General features: G+C 33.8%; 2 protein-coding genes across 3 annotated transcripts in view; one reads left to right on the top strand and one right to left on the bottom strand.

Moving 5' to 3' along the window:
* Nucleotides 1–3,555, bottom strand: part of LOC115888047 (G protein-coupled receptor 161-like) — a 175,594-nt gene extending 172,039 nt beyond the window's left edge. Inside the window, exon 1 of the mRNA XM_030907618.1 lies at nucleotides 3,460–3,555. Within this exon, the coding sequence (XP_030763478.1) occupies nucleotides 3,460–3,555 (96 nt within the window). The remainder of the gene's footprint in view (nucleotides 1–3,459) is intronic.
* A 1,534-nt stretch (nucleotides 3,556–5,089) lies between these two features.
* The window catches only part of LOC115888569, a 147,437-nt gene continuing 137,168 nt past the window's right edge, over nucleotides 5,090–15,358 (top strand). Inside the window, exon 1 of one of the 2 annotated variants that reach the window (XM_030908332.1) lies at nucleotides 5,090–5,221. In XM_030908332.1, coding sequence (XP_030764192.1) covers nucleotides 5,152–5,221 — 70 coding nt within the window. In that variant the 5' untranslated portion in view covers nucleotides 5,090–5,151. The remainder of the gene's footprint in view (nucleotides 5,222–15,358) is intronic. The other variant, XM_030908340.1, reaches the window with a different exon arrangement.

Raw genomic sequence — 15,358 nt, 5'->3', positions numbered from 1 at the left:
CAGTTGTACCATTGCCTGGAAACTTATATGGTGAAATTTTGATAAAATAATTTAGTACACACTAAAAACACGGTATGTCGCTAGTGGTAGGAAAAATAATTTTTAGAGGTTACTAGTTTATTTGGTTGCCTGTGATATGCATATCCAGGGTGTTTCCTAATTAATCTAAAAAATAAAAAATCGTTAGAAAACGAATTAAGGCGGGCTCTTAATAAGTATATTTATTTTTTCCTCGACAACCGTTTGATGAACAAGAAAAACTCAAAAGATCAATTTTGTTGAAAAAGGATGGCCAGTCAAGAAAAAAAATTATTTTCTTTAAAAAAGCAGTGGTGTACCATTTATGCTAAGCAAAAAATCGATTTTTTAAAATTTTTAACACCCTGTAGATCAGAAAGGAAGTACTTTAGACCTAATGGTTATATAAAAATTGTTTTAAGAACACATGACAAAAATTATGGTAAAGTAAAAACAAAAATTATGGTGTGATTCCTACACCATAATTTTTTTAGACTAATTCGAAAACACCCTGTATATTGTCAACTTGACAATGACTGCTGATAAATAAAAAAATACCGTTTCAGTGAAAAAAGCCTCATTTTCGCAGGAAAAAGTTTGATTTTTATTGAATTTGGGCCTGCGTTTGCAAATACTCGTTTGTTTTTTAATTTTCTATCTATCTAAATTTTAAATATCATAGTCAGAAATAGTTTTATTATTTATTAACTGTAAAAATGGTGTTTTCTTGTTGTGTTGCATCTTGCAAAGAAACTAACAAAACTGCAAAAATGTACGTGTTTCCAAAAGACGATAAGGTATGTACCTCAGATAAAAGAAAATATATGGTATGTATTCGTTGTTTGATTTTTTTTTTCGTTCGCTTTAAAATCTATAAATCTCGGTCTATTCATTAAACAGCCAGTCGACTTACGATCATTTACATGAAACTCTGTAAAATAAATAAAAAAATAAATTGTAAAATATATATATTCTTATGTTTTATTAAAGTTTCTCTGATATACTAATATATCAGTGTAACTCTAAAAATAAATCCTTTGAATTCAATATATATTTGTTTTTCTTTGAATTCAATATGTATTGTTATATATACATAAAAACATTTACAGCAGAAAAGGCGAAGGCGCTGGGTTAAACGTAGTCTCCACTAAAAACACGGAGGGGCGCTTTGACCCAAAATTTTACTATTAAGTTTCATATCTATCTTAATAGTAGATTATTTTCTTTTATCTATGAGTTGTACCAACTTATTTCTTTGTAAAATAAAATAAACTACTTTGAAATTAAAATGACAGACACATCTATCACTGTCAAGGATCTTCTCGTTGGACAGACTATACATAAGGCACTACCCGTACCTTGGACACAGTCCGTACCTTGGAAATAGTCCGTACCTTGGACACAGTCCGTATCTTGGACCATAAAAATATGAAACTCTTGTTTAAAACCAAACAAGGTCTAATAAACAAAATAAACCTACCTCGAAATACTTCCGAGGGCTCAATAAATAATAAACAACATGTCCTTTCTTCCATGTGACATTCTGGAGGACAAAAGAAAAGGGACGCCAACGTGCCAGCAAAACACAAATACAAGTTGGGACATCCGTAACTCTACCCTAAAAATATTCAATAATAATATCGAATCTAAAAGGATAATATTTCATCTTTACCTGTTGCTTTGAAATAGCAGCTGATTCAGATTATACAGCAAGATTTAAATAATCACCATTTTTAAAAGCTGGGATACAACAGAGAGTCAAAACAAAGTGAGGTTAAGCACGGAGAGAGTTGACAGAAGCGACGTTGACAGCGCGCGACTCCACAGAATAGTAACAGGGTTGTGTCGAACGATAACAGGGTTGGCGACTAGGGAACGTAAAAATTACGCGTCAAATAAACTATCCGGCCTGAACGAGAGGGAATCCGGTGATGATAGGCCAGACATCATATATCATATGTAAAAAAGACATGTAACGAACTAAAAACGTTACAATGTTTTAATACAAATTTTGTGAAAGTGAATCAAATTATTTATTAATTTGTTATTTCACGCGTATAAAACTATTTGTTACGCGGAAAAAACTATTTTTAACGCGTTAAAAACTATTTTTTATAAGCAAAAAACTGTATTTACGCGTAAAAAAATATTTTTTAATTTATTACTCTTTTTTAATTTATTACTCCATTGCTGTTAGTATGAAATCTCACTTTAAATATGCGCACATAGTGCACAAATAATTTTTTTTGTCTACAAATTTCCTTTTATATCTCTAAATTCCACATAAAATTTTATCTTATCGCTTTTTCAATAACAAAAATATTGACACCATCCATATTCCATAACGACTAAGAACTTTTCAATGTAAGCATACTGGTCGTACAAATTTATAAGAATTGATTTGAAAAGTAACTAAACGTTCTCCAACCCAGTATGAGTACATATCAATGTAAAATCTCTGACTTTAATTTGATTTAAAAATGGGGCGACGTGTTTCGGGATTCATTTAAAAAATAAAAATATAAGTATTTAAATCAAATTAAATTTTGAAATAAACATCATAAAAGATTGTGAGTTGTTGATTCCCCCGCCCCTCGTCAGAGGTTTGAAATTTGATTTGAAAAGTATTTCCAAAGTCACTTGAACTCCTTTTGGACGATACCAACAATGGCGACAGACTTCTTCTTCTTTACGTGCCGTCTCTTACGTCGAGGTTGGCGATAACATTGGCAAAATCTTCACGACTCTCGGCTTTCCTTATGAGTTCTTCAAAAGTTAGGTGAGTCCAGTTTCTGATGTTTCTCAACCAAGATAGTTTCTTCCTGTCGAGACCTATTTTTCCTTCAATTTTACTCTTAACTATTAATTGTAAGACGTAGTATCTTTCATTTCTCAATATATGCCCTAAGTATGATATTTTTCTTATTTTTATTATATTCTCTTGTAGACTTCGGTATTTGTGACATGGGCTGTCCAAGGAATTTTAAGCATTCTTCGATAAATCCATGTTTCGAACGATTCGAGGCGATTCATCTCTTGAACTTTCAGTATCCATGTTTCTGCCCCGTATAATAAGATTGACCAAACATAACACTTAACGAGCCTAGTTCTCAACTCAAGGTCCAATCAGGGGTTCTGGAAAACGTTCTTCATTTGTAACAATGCATTTCTCGCCTGTTCTATTCTGGTTTTTATTTTCATGTCGTTGTTGCAGGTGATAACTATCCAGGACCCCAATTATTTGAACTTGTAGACCTGTTCTAAGGTATCTATTTTTCTATTTTAATTTAGAATAATGGCGGCAGTGACGAAATTAATAGCCCCAAATCAGTTCAAATGACATTGAAAATGCTATACGAGTTCGTATTTTCGAAGAAATTAACGTACAAATTCGAATCCATTGTAAAAGAATAATTATTGTCTTAAAAATATATATGTTACCTGTCTGGTTAGCAGTATAATCAAAACGATATAGACGTTGAATATAATTCCGACGGTGCACAGTATGGTTAATAGAAGGGACAGGACTAGTGTCATTCCGCCGAGTCAGCAATTGTGCAGTTTCCGGACCATCGTCGTCTTCTGGTCTATCTGACGGCGTCACGTGTGGAGGAATCGATCGCCTGCCGCATTTCTTCCATTCCAATTTGCTATCTGCAAGCAAAAATATAGTTGATACAGTGTGTCCGACAATATCGACCGCATATATAATCTCTTAAAAATAAGATCAAATAAATACCAAAGTTGTTAGAATACATAAAAACATAATTAATCAAAGATTGTTCAACACATTAACTAAAATATGTCCAACGAGCCAGGGATGATTGTGACAGATCATCGACAGACCATTCCAAAAATTGACAGAAAATACAATCCTCTGCTCGCTCGCAATCTACCTGCATTAAAATAAGTGGCATAATCAGTTTTATTCTATACTGCCTTTTTTAATAATAAAATTAATTATTATTTATTTTATTATTATTATTAATTTAATATTAAAAAAATGTCGTTATTTTTAAATATGTGTCTTATCGTTGTCAAATTACTGTTGTCATTTAATTATTGAATTTTTATATTATTCAATTTATGTCAAGTTATTAAATTAAAATATACCGTATGATAGCGTTACCGATGGCTATGAAATGAAGATAGCTGTCATTTTATATGTAAAATTATATGGGAAAGATCATTGATCGTCATTTCCCAGACAACCTGGACGCCGTTTTTTTTCGATCATACGGTATATGAGAGAAGAATTGCAGGAGGCTAGTACACGAAAAAAAAAATTGTACTAAACCCCAAAATTAGAAAACATTGCAGCATTTTGCGTCTAAAATGATATACTAGGCATCACGTTGTAGCTTTAATTTTCCGGCCAGCTTTTGCGTGTGAAGCAAGTTGAATTAATAAATAGCTGCAATTAACTGTGCCCAAAAGATGTTTATTATGTGTTCAACAGGGAGGTGCTCAGTGGTAACATATTTACTAAATATTTCTTTAGAAAACTATATTCCCAACTCGAATAATACTTTCATGTTTTTGCTTTTTGTTCATTGTATCCTTTTTAATTGTATTTGGTAGTATTAATATGTGGCCGGCCGTACCGCAAGCAGTAATGTGTCGATCTGCGGTGCGAGAGGTACTGGGTTCGATTCTTAGCCAGTACGGTCGCTTTATTTGTTTAAATAAAAATATTGATTTATCTAAATAGAGCGACCAGCGGGCCCCAGCTCAGCCGCCATCTCAAGGAAGGCAATGGCACACCACCTTGAGTATATTTGCCTGGTAGCCGACGTTCTGTATAGAGTATGACACTGTAAGAACATAAAATTTTAATTTTGAACTTTATAAATCTCTTTGATTATGTAGGTTTTAATAAGAATCGTCTCCCGAAATGTTGCTTTTTATTTTTCAAACGCTCTGTACAATATATGAAAACCTAATTGAGATAGTTATTTTAAATATTTCATGTTAATAGGAATAAATGTTAAAATTATCATCAAGAACGGCGAAATCAATTTGTTTATAAATAATTTCAGATAATCTTTGGCATATATACTAATATTAAAAATATTGTCTCAGTATGTATTGAAAAATTCGGATATTCATATTTGATTTTAGAAAATTACAGTGATGTTAAAGAGTTTTACCATTTTGTTTTCATTGATGGTTATAATTCAGGAAGGCAAAACAAACCTTTATGGTAAGTCAAACTTCCTTTTAATTTTTAACATATACAGGGTGTTTCTTAATGACGTAATTTTTTTCATAATAACTCTGATGTTATTCTAAATATCTCTATTAATCTTAATACACGTCTTTTATGCATCAAAGTGCCTATTTTGATCTATAAGAAATTTTATTTATTTCAACCAGTGGCGTCCATACGGGTTTTGCATTGAATTTCTTTTGAAGGAAAAAATGGTACGCCACTGACTTCTCTTGTCTTGATTTTTTTCGTCCGACTCATATGTGTTGCTTAAAAAATAAAAGTAATTTTACTTCAGGGTTAAATCGCTAAAAATGCGATGCTCTTACAGTTGTGAGGAAGTCTGCATCCAGCTGACTGATGCATCGTCAGGATATAAATTAAGAGATACAAAACAATTTTTTTCTGTACACCAAAAAATTCATTTTTAAGCATAGAAGACCCGTATGGATTTTTATAAAAATATCTACAATAACATTAGAGTTATAACTTTCTCTAAAAAAAATTATACAACTTGTATCTCAAAAGTTAAGATGTTAAGGTTATGTTTTCATACATTCATGTAGAATGTAGAATATAGAATGTTTAGGAGGGGAGTTAATCACCGCGACCTTATAGATCTATTGTGTGTTCCCCTTTCTTGAGTTATAACTCATCATACAGTCTCAGGGCTTTAACAAAAGCCAATATCTGAGACGGCTCCACAGAGACCAGCTCTCCATCCTCGACATCAGACGTACCAAAGTTCATGGCACGAATGGTCGTCGTCTCGGCGCACTCATGATAAGGTGTTCTGGTGTTTCCCCATTTTCCCCACAAAATCTGCATTCGCCGTTGTTTCTCAGCTTCAGCCTACTATGGTGTTTGTTGAGGAGACAGTGTCCTGTTAGAAACCCCATGACAATCCGAGGATTGTTTTTACTTAAATCAAGGAAAACCTTTGATTTTTCTCGGTCGTAAGTTCTGAGGAACTTTTTTGAGTGTCTTAGACCGTTGGAGGACACCCATTCCAACTTACGGATAGAGTCTTCCAGATTCTTCAGTTCCCGTTTGGAAAACAGAACGGTTCTGCTCCAGTTAGTGGAGTGTTCACTCCTTTCCTAGCTAGATCATTTGCTTTTTCATTGCCTTCTATGCCTTGGTGAGCAGGCACCCAGAGTAGGAGGACTTTATTTTCTTTGCCTAATTTGTTTAGCTTCTCTAGGCATTCTTTGACCAACTTCGAATTGATGGTTACTGAGTTGATTGCGTTAAGTGCTGCTTGACTATCGGATAGGATGACAATTTCCTGTTTTCGATAGTTCCTATCTAAGATAAATTGTACGCATCTTTCTATAGCGTAAATTTCTGCCTGAAGGATACTGGGGTAGGTGCCTATTGGTTCGGAGTATTTAGTTTTCGGCCCAAATACTCCTATCCCTGTCCCTGCTTTGGTTTTGGAAGCATCAGTATACCACGTGATGGTATGGTCTTTTATATGCTCAGTAAGCGTTTCTTTCTTCCCCAATCCTTTTTATTACTCAATACTACAGTGAGGTTAATTCTTGGTTTGTCATCCACTGGGAGTTGGAGAAGTGGAATTTTCTTTTTGAGGGTGTTCCAAGCCCTTGACCTGAAAATTCTCCCAGTACTGTTTCCGTTAATGACCATTCTAATCATTGTCGCATTGGCATAACTACCGACGACGATGTGCAGTGGTGTTAGGTCTAGAATGACCTCCATTGCTGCTGTTGGACATGTTTTCATGGCACCTGTGATGCAGATACATGCTGGTCTCTGTACTTTGCACAGGTTTTGCCTTGCTGTACGTTGCTCTAGTTTTGTATACCAAGCAACTGCTCCATAAGTAATCATGGGTCTTACTATCATGGTATACATCCAGCCAACTCTTAAGAATAAAATGGTTCCATCATGTCTTAGACAACTCTTAAGAATAAGACATCTTAGACAACTCTTAAGAATAAAATGGTTCCATCATGTCTTAAACGTATCGGTCCTGGAAAAAGCTAACTGCGAGAGTATTGAAGTCATGGTTACAAAGTCCCGCTTAAGATGGGCTGGTCACGTATGCAGAATGCAAGAAAACCGTATACCAAAATCTCTGCTTTACGGTGAGCTTGTAGACGGTAAGAGGAGGCCGGGTGGACAACTCAAAAGGTTCAAGGATATTTTCCACGAAAACTTAAAAGGAATTAACAAGCAGAATGAGTGGGAAGGGGCAGCTCACAATAGAACGGAATGGAGAAGAATTGTAAAGTCAGTTAACAGCGACAACCAAAAAGTAAAGAGGCAACAAAGCAATGAGATTTTTGAATATCTGGAGTGCGGTAGACAGATAACATCACGTATCGGGCTTTTCAGTCACAGAAAAGCTCATGAAAGAAAACGCCTTGCGTGACCATCTTCTGATGCGTGTCAAATACTCATCAGCGAGTAATGGCGGTATGTATGTATGTATACATCCAGCGCAAAATGTTATTTCCCGCCAGTCTTCTGCATATCATGAGAGCCTTTGTGGCTTTGCTGGTAATGTTCTTAATATGCCTGTTCCATTTCCATATGGAAAGCCTGTGATGGCAGTATTTCCATATGGAAATACTGCTATCACAGGAAGTGAAATATCTGGGAATAACCCTGGATAGTAAACTTCTCTGGAACAGTTTACTATCCAGGGTTATTATCCAAGTCATACATTCATATGAAGTTTTTTTTATCTTAAAATAAGTCCTTAAATATTAGCATGTCATTAAGGAACACCCTGTACATTTCGAATTTTATTGTACCGCATGTAATTATGTATTATAAGCAATTTAACAGTTGCTAGGTTTAAAATAACAATTATTTTTAATACCAAAAAATGGAGAAAAGTAACAATTAAATCATAAATATAATTAAAAACCATGTGTTATACATTCCTCAAAATTTAATGGGTTGTAAATATTAATTATTCGCTGTCTGCAAATTCTATTATGTAGGTTTATTTAATCATCACCTTTGTTTATTTATTAAAACAATACAATTTTGTTTTCGCAATATTTATGTAGGTTATTATAAGAAATATTATTCTTGTATAATGTTATTTTTAATCAGATTTTATTTATGTGTTATATGTGGATTTCATGCCAGTGATAATTTCCATTGCCTTTGTACCGTCTGATCGAAAAAAAACGGCGTCAAAGACGGCTGGGGAAAAATAATGGATGATAATTTTGGCGAGGCTAATCTCTAGATGCCATTTATTAAAAATTGACATAAAACTTGTCAAAAATTAACACTAATTTTAAAAAAATTAAAAAAAGGATAGAACGTTTCCAGACGCACAAATCTAGTTCTAAAAAAATATTTTTTCTTGAATTTTAAACTATACCATTTAAAAATTATTTTTACTCAATATTCTTTTTAAAGCCAGCTAGCAGTAACCGTCATTAAAAAATTAAGAAGAGTATGGGCCAACTAAATGACGTCTAGGGCTTGACCTCGCCAAAATTATCTTCCACTGTTATTCCCCAGCCGTCTTTGACGCCGTTTTTTTTATCGTATGGTAATATTGAAATTCATTGCTAGGGCAATTAGAAAATGTGTATTTCGCTGTAGTAAAACCTTATTTTAGATAAGAATTACTTTAACAGTCTATTACATTAAACAATTTGAAAGAATTTTCTCATTTGAATTTTCTTGGACTATCCTGGATTCTCGTGGCTTTACACGCCGAGCTTATTTGCAATGAAAATGGCAATCCTCAAAATTACTTTAGCTGTTGCTCTAAGTTTATATTCTCCAATTAAACCGAAATGGAACTACTCTGAAAATGACTAGAGCGTTTTGATATTTGAAAGAAATCATACAATAAAAGAGTTTTTTTAATTACAGTGTCTTTTAAAAATATTCTGATTCAGTTGAAATATATTAAATCACAATAAAATTTAAAAAAAGACATTAAAACAAGATTATAAAAAAAATGTAAACATTTTTTTCTTTGTTTTACACTATTATTTCATCACTTACAGTAACCAATAATATACAGGGTGAGTCTTAAATAAATGCAAATATTTTTAGGGGTAGTATATTTCTACCTTAGAAACAAGAATATGACATTTTTTCGCGAAACTTTTTTTTGAAAATTTGGAATTTTTTTTAGTTTGTAGTTAAAAAATATAATTTGTTGATGATATGGAAACAAAGGTAGTAGATTAAATTTACAAAGTCATTTACAAAAGAAAATCCAGAAAAGATCCAGTGGTTCTCAAAATTTTACGAAAAATCTTTGTTTTTGGAACTTTTCAAAGTAAAATATCTCGGTTGTTTTAGATTTATTTGAAAAACGGTAATTTTTAAAATAAAATAACTCGGTTATTTTACACTTATTTGAAACAGGGTAAAGAGAAAATATGTTTCTTTTACCGAGATGTACCAGCCCTGAAAATATTTGCACTTATTTAATACTCAACCTGTATATTTCCTTATTTTTATAAAATGGGGTAGATTGTATATTGTATTGTGTTCCCGTTTCTTGAGTTATAACACATTATATAGTCCCAGGGCTTTGACAAAAGCCAGTATCTGAGATGGTTTTACAGACGGTAGTTCTTCATCTCCGATATCAGTTTTCAAGATTTTTTTTTTTTTGATATGCTTCTTTCTTATTTGTTTTATTCAGAGGTATTTATATGTCCAGGAGTGAGTCGTTGTGGTGATCTCCTAACTCAAATAGAAAAAAATGGGAAGTGTTTATTACATAACTCCTTAATCTGGCGCTTTATTTCATGTGCTTTGAAAAATAATTTCTCTTTATCCAGTACATCTTATTGTACTGTGCGTATTGTTCTTACTTAAACCTTAGGAAAATCTTTGATTGTTCTCGGTTGTAAGTCCTGAGAAATTTCTTCGAGTGTCTCAGACCGATGGCCGATTTTTATTCTTATTCTAGTCTACGGATGGAATCTTCCAAGTTCTTGAATTCTGCTTTAAGTTGGTTTCTACTTGCGAAGCAGAACAGTTCTGGTAAAGTTAGTGGAGTGTTCGCTCATTTTCTAGCTAGATCGCTTGCTTTTTCATTACCTTCTATCCCTTAATAAGTGGCCCCCCACAGTAGGACCTTATTTTCTTTGCCTAATTTGTTCAGCTTGTCTAGTCTTTGACCAACTTCGAATTGATGGTTACTGCGTTCATCGCTCTTAAGGCCGCTTGACTATCGAATAAAATGGATATTTCTTGTTTCCGATAATTCATATCTAAAATAAGTTGTACGCATCTTTCTGTTTTTAGTATTTGTTCTTACAGCGGCTACATAGATACATTATCTGTAAAAATTTCAACTGTCTAGCTATAACGGTTCATAAGATAGATCTTTGTGATAGACGGACGGAAGGGGACAGCGAAGTCTTAGTAAAAGGGTTCCCGTTTTTACCCATTGGGTACCGAACCCTAAAAATGGTAATTATTTATGTACATAGCAAAATTTGTTGTGTTTTTCTGTAATGAACTGGAAATTGCTCTAAATAGAGTGCAGGGTCAGCGAGACAGACATAGCGGTTGACACTACCAAATATCAAATTTTAAAATTCAATTATGTAATTACAAATATTTCAAAGTTATCTTTATTTTTGATGGTGGCCAAAAATCCATTTTTATTTAATTAAAAGAACCACATTTTTTGAGTACTAAAACTGTAAAAAACTAATAAAATAAATAATATTTATTTACCGTCAAACTAATCAAAGCGGTGAAACTTTTTTTATAAAAACTAGTCTGATTTCTCAATAAAATAAAATATTAATTGTATTCCGAAGTTTTAAAAGAATTTCTTGATCTACAGTTTCTTAGACTGTTTCTGGGTCTGTTTTATCGTTATAATTTACAACTGGAAAGACATTCTTGCCATAAAAGGGTGAAGAATGACTGAAGGCGACCAAACCTAAAATTACTTTAGCTGTTACCATAAATTTATTATATCCCTTGAGGGCATCTTGGAGATTGTTAAACGGCAAAAGAGAAAAACATCAGCAGTAATATTATAATTTAAAAACGGATAAACAAGAATAATATTTCTGGAAAAAAGAAAGGGCTTTTCACAACTGGTACAGAAACTGTTTAAATTGGCTAAATATAACTATTTTGAGTTCTTCTGTTTTTGCTAAATTTATTTTGATACTTGCTCCATTTGTTCAACTCAAGAGATAGCAGTCTACACAGATGATTCCGCAAATTCAGGAGGCACAGGTATAGGCATCTTCTCAGAGTAACTAGACATCCGACGATCTTTAAGGCTATCGGATGGCTGTAATGTTCTACAAGCAGAGGTTTGCGCCATAAAGGAAGCGGCTAGTTGTATACGAGAGAAAATTACTGATATACCAATAGGAGGGCGCTTTAAGAAGCATTACCATGCAATCAATGAGATCGAAAACTTTGATGGAATGCCGAGAAGCACTGTCCTGGCTGCGTCAGGGCGGGGCTACTCTGTGCTGGGTGCCAGGCCACAGCAATGTGGTGGGCAATCAGGAATCAGACAGACTCGCCAAAGAGGGGATCAGGGGAGAGGCCGTGGCAGATGACCCACCACTTGTGACGATCAACACACTGAAGGAAGCTATAGGAACTGCCATCAAAGCCAAGCAGCAAGAGACGTGGCAACGCCGTGAGGACTGCGCTACAGCTCGAAGACTATGGCCAGTGGTAGATAGCAAAAAGACAAAACAACTACTAGAGCACAAAAAGGACCTAGTACGCATAATTGTGGGTGTCGTCACTGGAAACTGCCCAACGGGGGTAAACCTCGTGAAATGAAAAACTTCCAACGACGACTACTGCAGAGAATCCGGAGAGGAAAAAGAAACCATAGAGCACCTGCTGTGCCAATATCCGGCACTGGAATACCAAGGTTAAGATTTTTTGGTTTGATGGCATGGTCCAACTTAGGACCATGTCATCAGCGAATCTTATATGGTTAAAATATTCTCCATCTATCTTGACCTATCTTAATTTATTTATTAATTTCTTTATACCATCATAGGTATATAATATACAGTGAATCCCAGTTAATCCTACTGTATGTACATACATGAAACGGACAAATTCTTATTTAAAGTATCAACTCTCGCAGGAACTTTAAACAGTTTTCTATTCCTGTTTAAAAAAAGTAAATTAATTTGGAGAAACAGCTCAAACCTTCTAATTTTCATTTAAAATAAGCCGGCCGGGTTGTAAAACGGCGAGAATCCAAGATAGTTTGAGAAAGTCTAAATGAGGATATTCTTTGAAATTGTTAATGTAATAACCGGTTTTCATCTTTAAGGTTTGCATTTAAATGAAATGCATAAGAAAAAAAATTGTGTGTGCACTATAAGGACATATTTGAAAAAGTGACATATATTGCTGTTTTAATATAAATGTTATTTTCACAGGTTATTTTCAATTTATATCTGTAATTTGTACATTTTCGGTTTCCTCAATGGTCTGGCAAATTTTGAAGGAAAATCATTTTAAGTCATTTAAATATTCCGAGCACCAAGAATTATTGGAATTTTAGTAAATAAATATTCTCTTGAAGTAGTGTATTATCTAGAAATATATTGAGATTTTTTAAAGATCCTTTTCTGTTTACAAAGTACTTTTTTTAACTTTTGATATAGAAACTATATCTTAGGATATTTTTGATAGATCTCTGTAGAAGAAAATCATAATAGATTTATCATATTGTGACACATTGTGTTTCAAAAAAGCATTCGACAGAGTCAAGCATACGAGACTTATCGAAATGTTGTATGAGTTGGGAGTTGACGGCAAAAACATAACACTTCTGAAAAATATATATTGGCAACAAACAGCCCACATGAAAGTTAAAAGTGACAATTCCAATCCAGTCAATATACAGAGGGAGGGGTAAGACAGGGATGTGTGCTGTCTCCTTTGTTTGTTTAATGTTTATTCTGAGGCGATTTTTCGGGAAGCTTTCTCTTCAACAGATTGCGGTATTAAAGTCAACGGCAAAGTCATTAACAACATTAGATTTGCCGATGACACAGTTCTTATTGCCGACTCTGATACTGGACTCCAGAGTTTAGTGGAGCGACTTAAAGGCTCCTGTAAGAAATACTGAATGAAGATCAATTCTTCTAAATCAAAGTCATGGTATTTGGAAAGAATCAAAATGTACCAATTCCTATTAAAATAGAGGGCAATACCTTAGAACAGGTCTACAAGTTCAAATATTTTGGGTTCTGGATAGTTGACACCTTGAACAACGACGTGGAAATAAAAACCAGAATAGAACAAGCGAGAAATGCATTTTTAAAAATGAAGAACGTTTTCCAGTACCCCATATTGGACCTTGAGTTGAGAACTAACTATAGGCTCGTCAGGTGTTATGTTTGGTCAATCCTATTATACGGAGCAGAAACATGGATACTGAAAGTTCAAGAAATGAATCGCCTCGAATCGTTCGAAACATGGATATTTCGAAGAATGCTTAAAATTCCATGGACAGCCCATATCACAAATATCGAAGTTTACAACAGAATAGGCATAGAAAAAGAATTGCTCAAATACAATAAAAATAAGAAAAACATTACACTTAGGGCATATATTGAGAAATGAAAAATACCACCACGTCTTACAATTAATAGTTAAGGGTAAAATTTAAGGAAAAAGAGGTCTCGCCAGAAAGAAACTATCTTGGTTGAAAAACATCAGAAATTGGACTCACCTAACTTTTGAAGAACTCATAAGGAAATCGTAAACTCCGAGAATCGTGAAGATTTTGGCAATGTGATCGCCAACCCCCACGAAAGAGACGGCACGTAAAAAAGAAGAAGTGATTGTTACGTTTTTTGACCAGGACCGGATTATTATAAAATTTCGCCTAATTTCGTATTTTTGAATCTCTCATACCTTATAAACGAATTTTCAAAATGAACAATTTGTTTTATTTTAAGGATTTTTTTTTAAATTTTAAATAATTTTTCTCTAAAATAAAATTGAGAAACCTTCACAACTTCAAAATTCATTATGTTCAGGTCGACGATGCACAGTATACAGGGTGGTCCGAACTATGTTCCGGAAACTTCGGCAGCATATTCTACAGATAAAAATAAATAAAAAAGTTCGTATAAATGTATGTCCTAAAATGCTTAGTTTCGGAGATACAGTGTGTAGAAGTTTCATTTTTATTTCGATTCTTTCCAAATAATTTCTGATGTAACGTCAATACTGGGATGAAAATTGGTGTCTGGGAGTGACATGAGAAATTTGATTTTGATGTCAATATGACTCCTGCTTGTAGAGGGCGCCACCTACATATTTTTAACTGGTTTGAAGAGTAATCATTTTTTTTTGTACCTGTATAAAACTACTGTCTACTAAAAAATGTCTCTTGGTAAAAATCGCTACGAGTAAAGCCCCATACTCACACTTCGCTACTTCACTTCCTTCCTTCGTCGCGTCCCTTCGTCCAAAAATCTTCTATTTACTATGGGAAATGTCGATTTTATGCGACTGTGTGTTCCTTCGTTCCTTCGTCCGTTTACTTCCTCGAAACGCTCCTTCCCCGTACTGTCGGTTTTTGGACGAAGCAGCAAAGGAATTATCACGAACACAAAAAGATATTAAAATATATAAAATATATAAATCGATCTTGGATGTCATTCGTAGTTGATTTCTTGATTTGGCAGTACGTCTGTACAGGGTGTCCCATTTTCGGGTGTTTTGCAGGGTTTCTCGTTTATGAGTCGAGATACAAAGATGTGGTTTTCACATTACGCTGTTACTTTTTTATGAAACTAAAGATGCTACATACAGATATGTCCTAGCTCTCTTACTTCCTAAAATACAGGGCGAATCTGAAATTATTGCATTTTTCGATCCCCTTTGTATCATAACTTATCGAAAAGGCGAAAACGGTCTTCCGTACAGTTTTTCACGTAGAATGCAGTGACGTAACTATTTCTTCGTTGGAATCTGTCTTTTTTTAAATTGACTAAAACTTATATGTTTTTTTAAATACGATATTTTGTATATTATTTTATTTTCCTTGTTACGAGCTTTCTAAAATACTTATTTTCACAAACGGGGTAAAAATGCATTATTTAACTTTATTACATAGTCGGCCGTTTTAAGGTAATCAAAACAATTAAC

This window comes from Sitophilus oryzae, unplaced genomic scaffold (assembly GCF_002938485.1).
Source record: "Sitophilus oryzae breed Bouriz unplaced genomic scaffold, Soryzae_2.0 scaffold_1167_pilon_pilon, whole genome shotgun sequence".
In the NCBI taxonomy this organism is placed as follows: domain Eukaryota; kingdom Metazoa; phylum Arthropoda; class Insecta; order Coleoptera; family Curculionidae; genus Sitophilus; species Sitophilus oryzae.
Note: the sequence above shows the minus strand (reverse complement) of the source record. Positions and strands in the feature narration are given on the sequence as shown.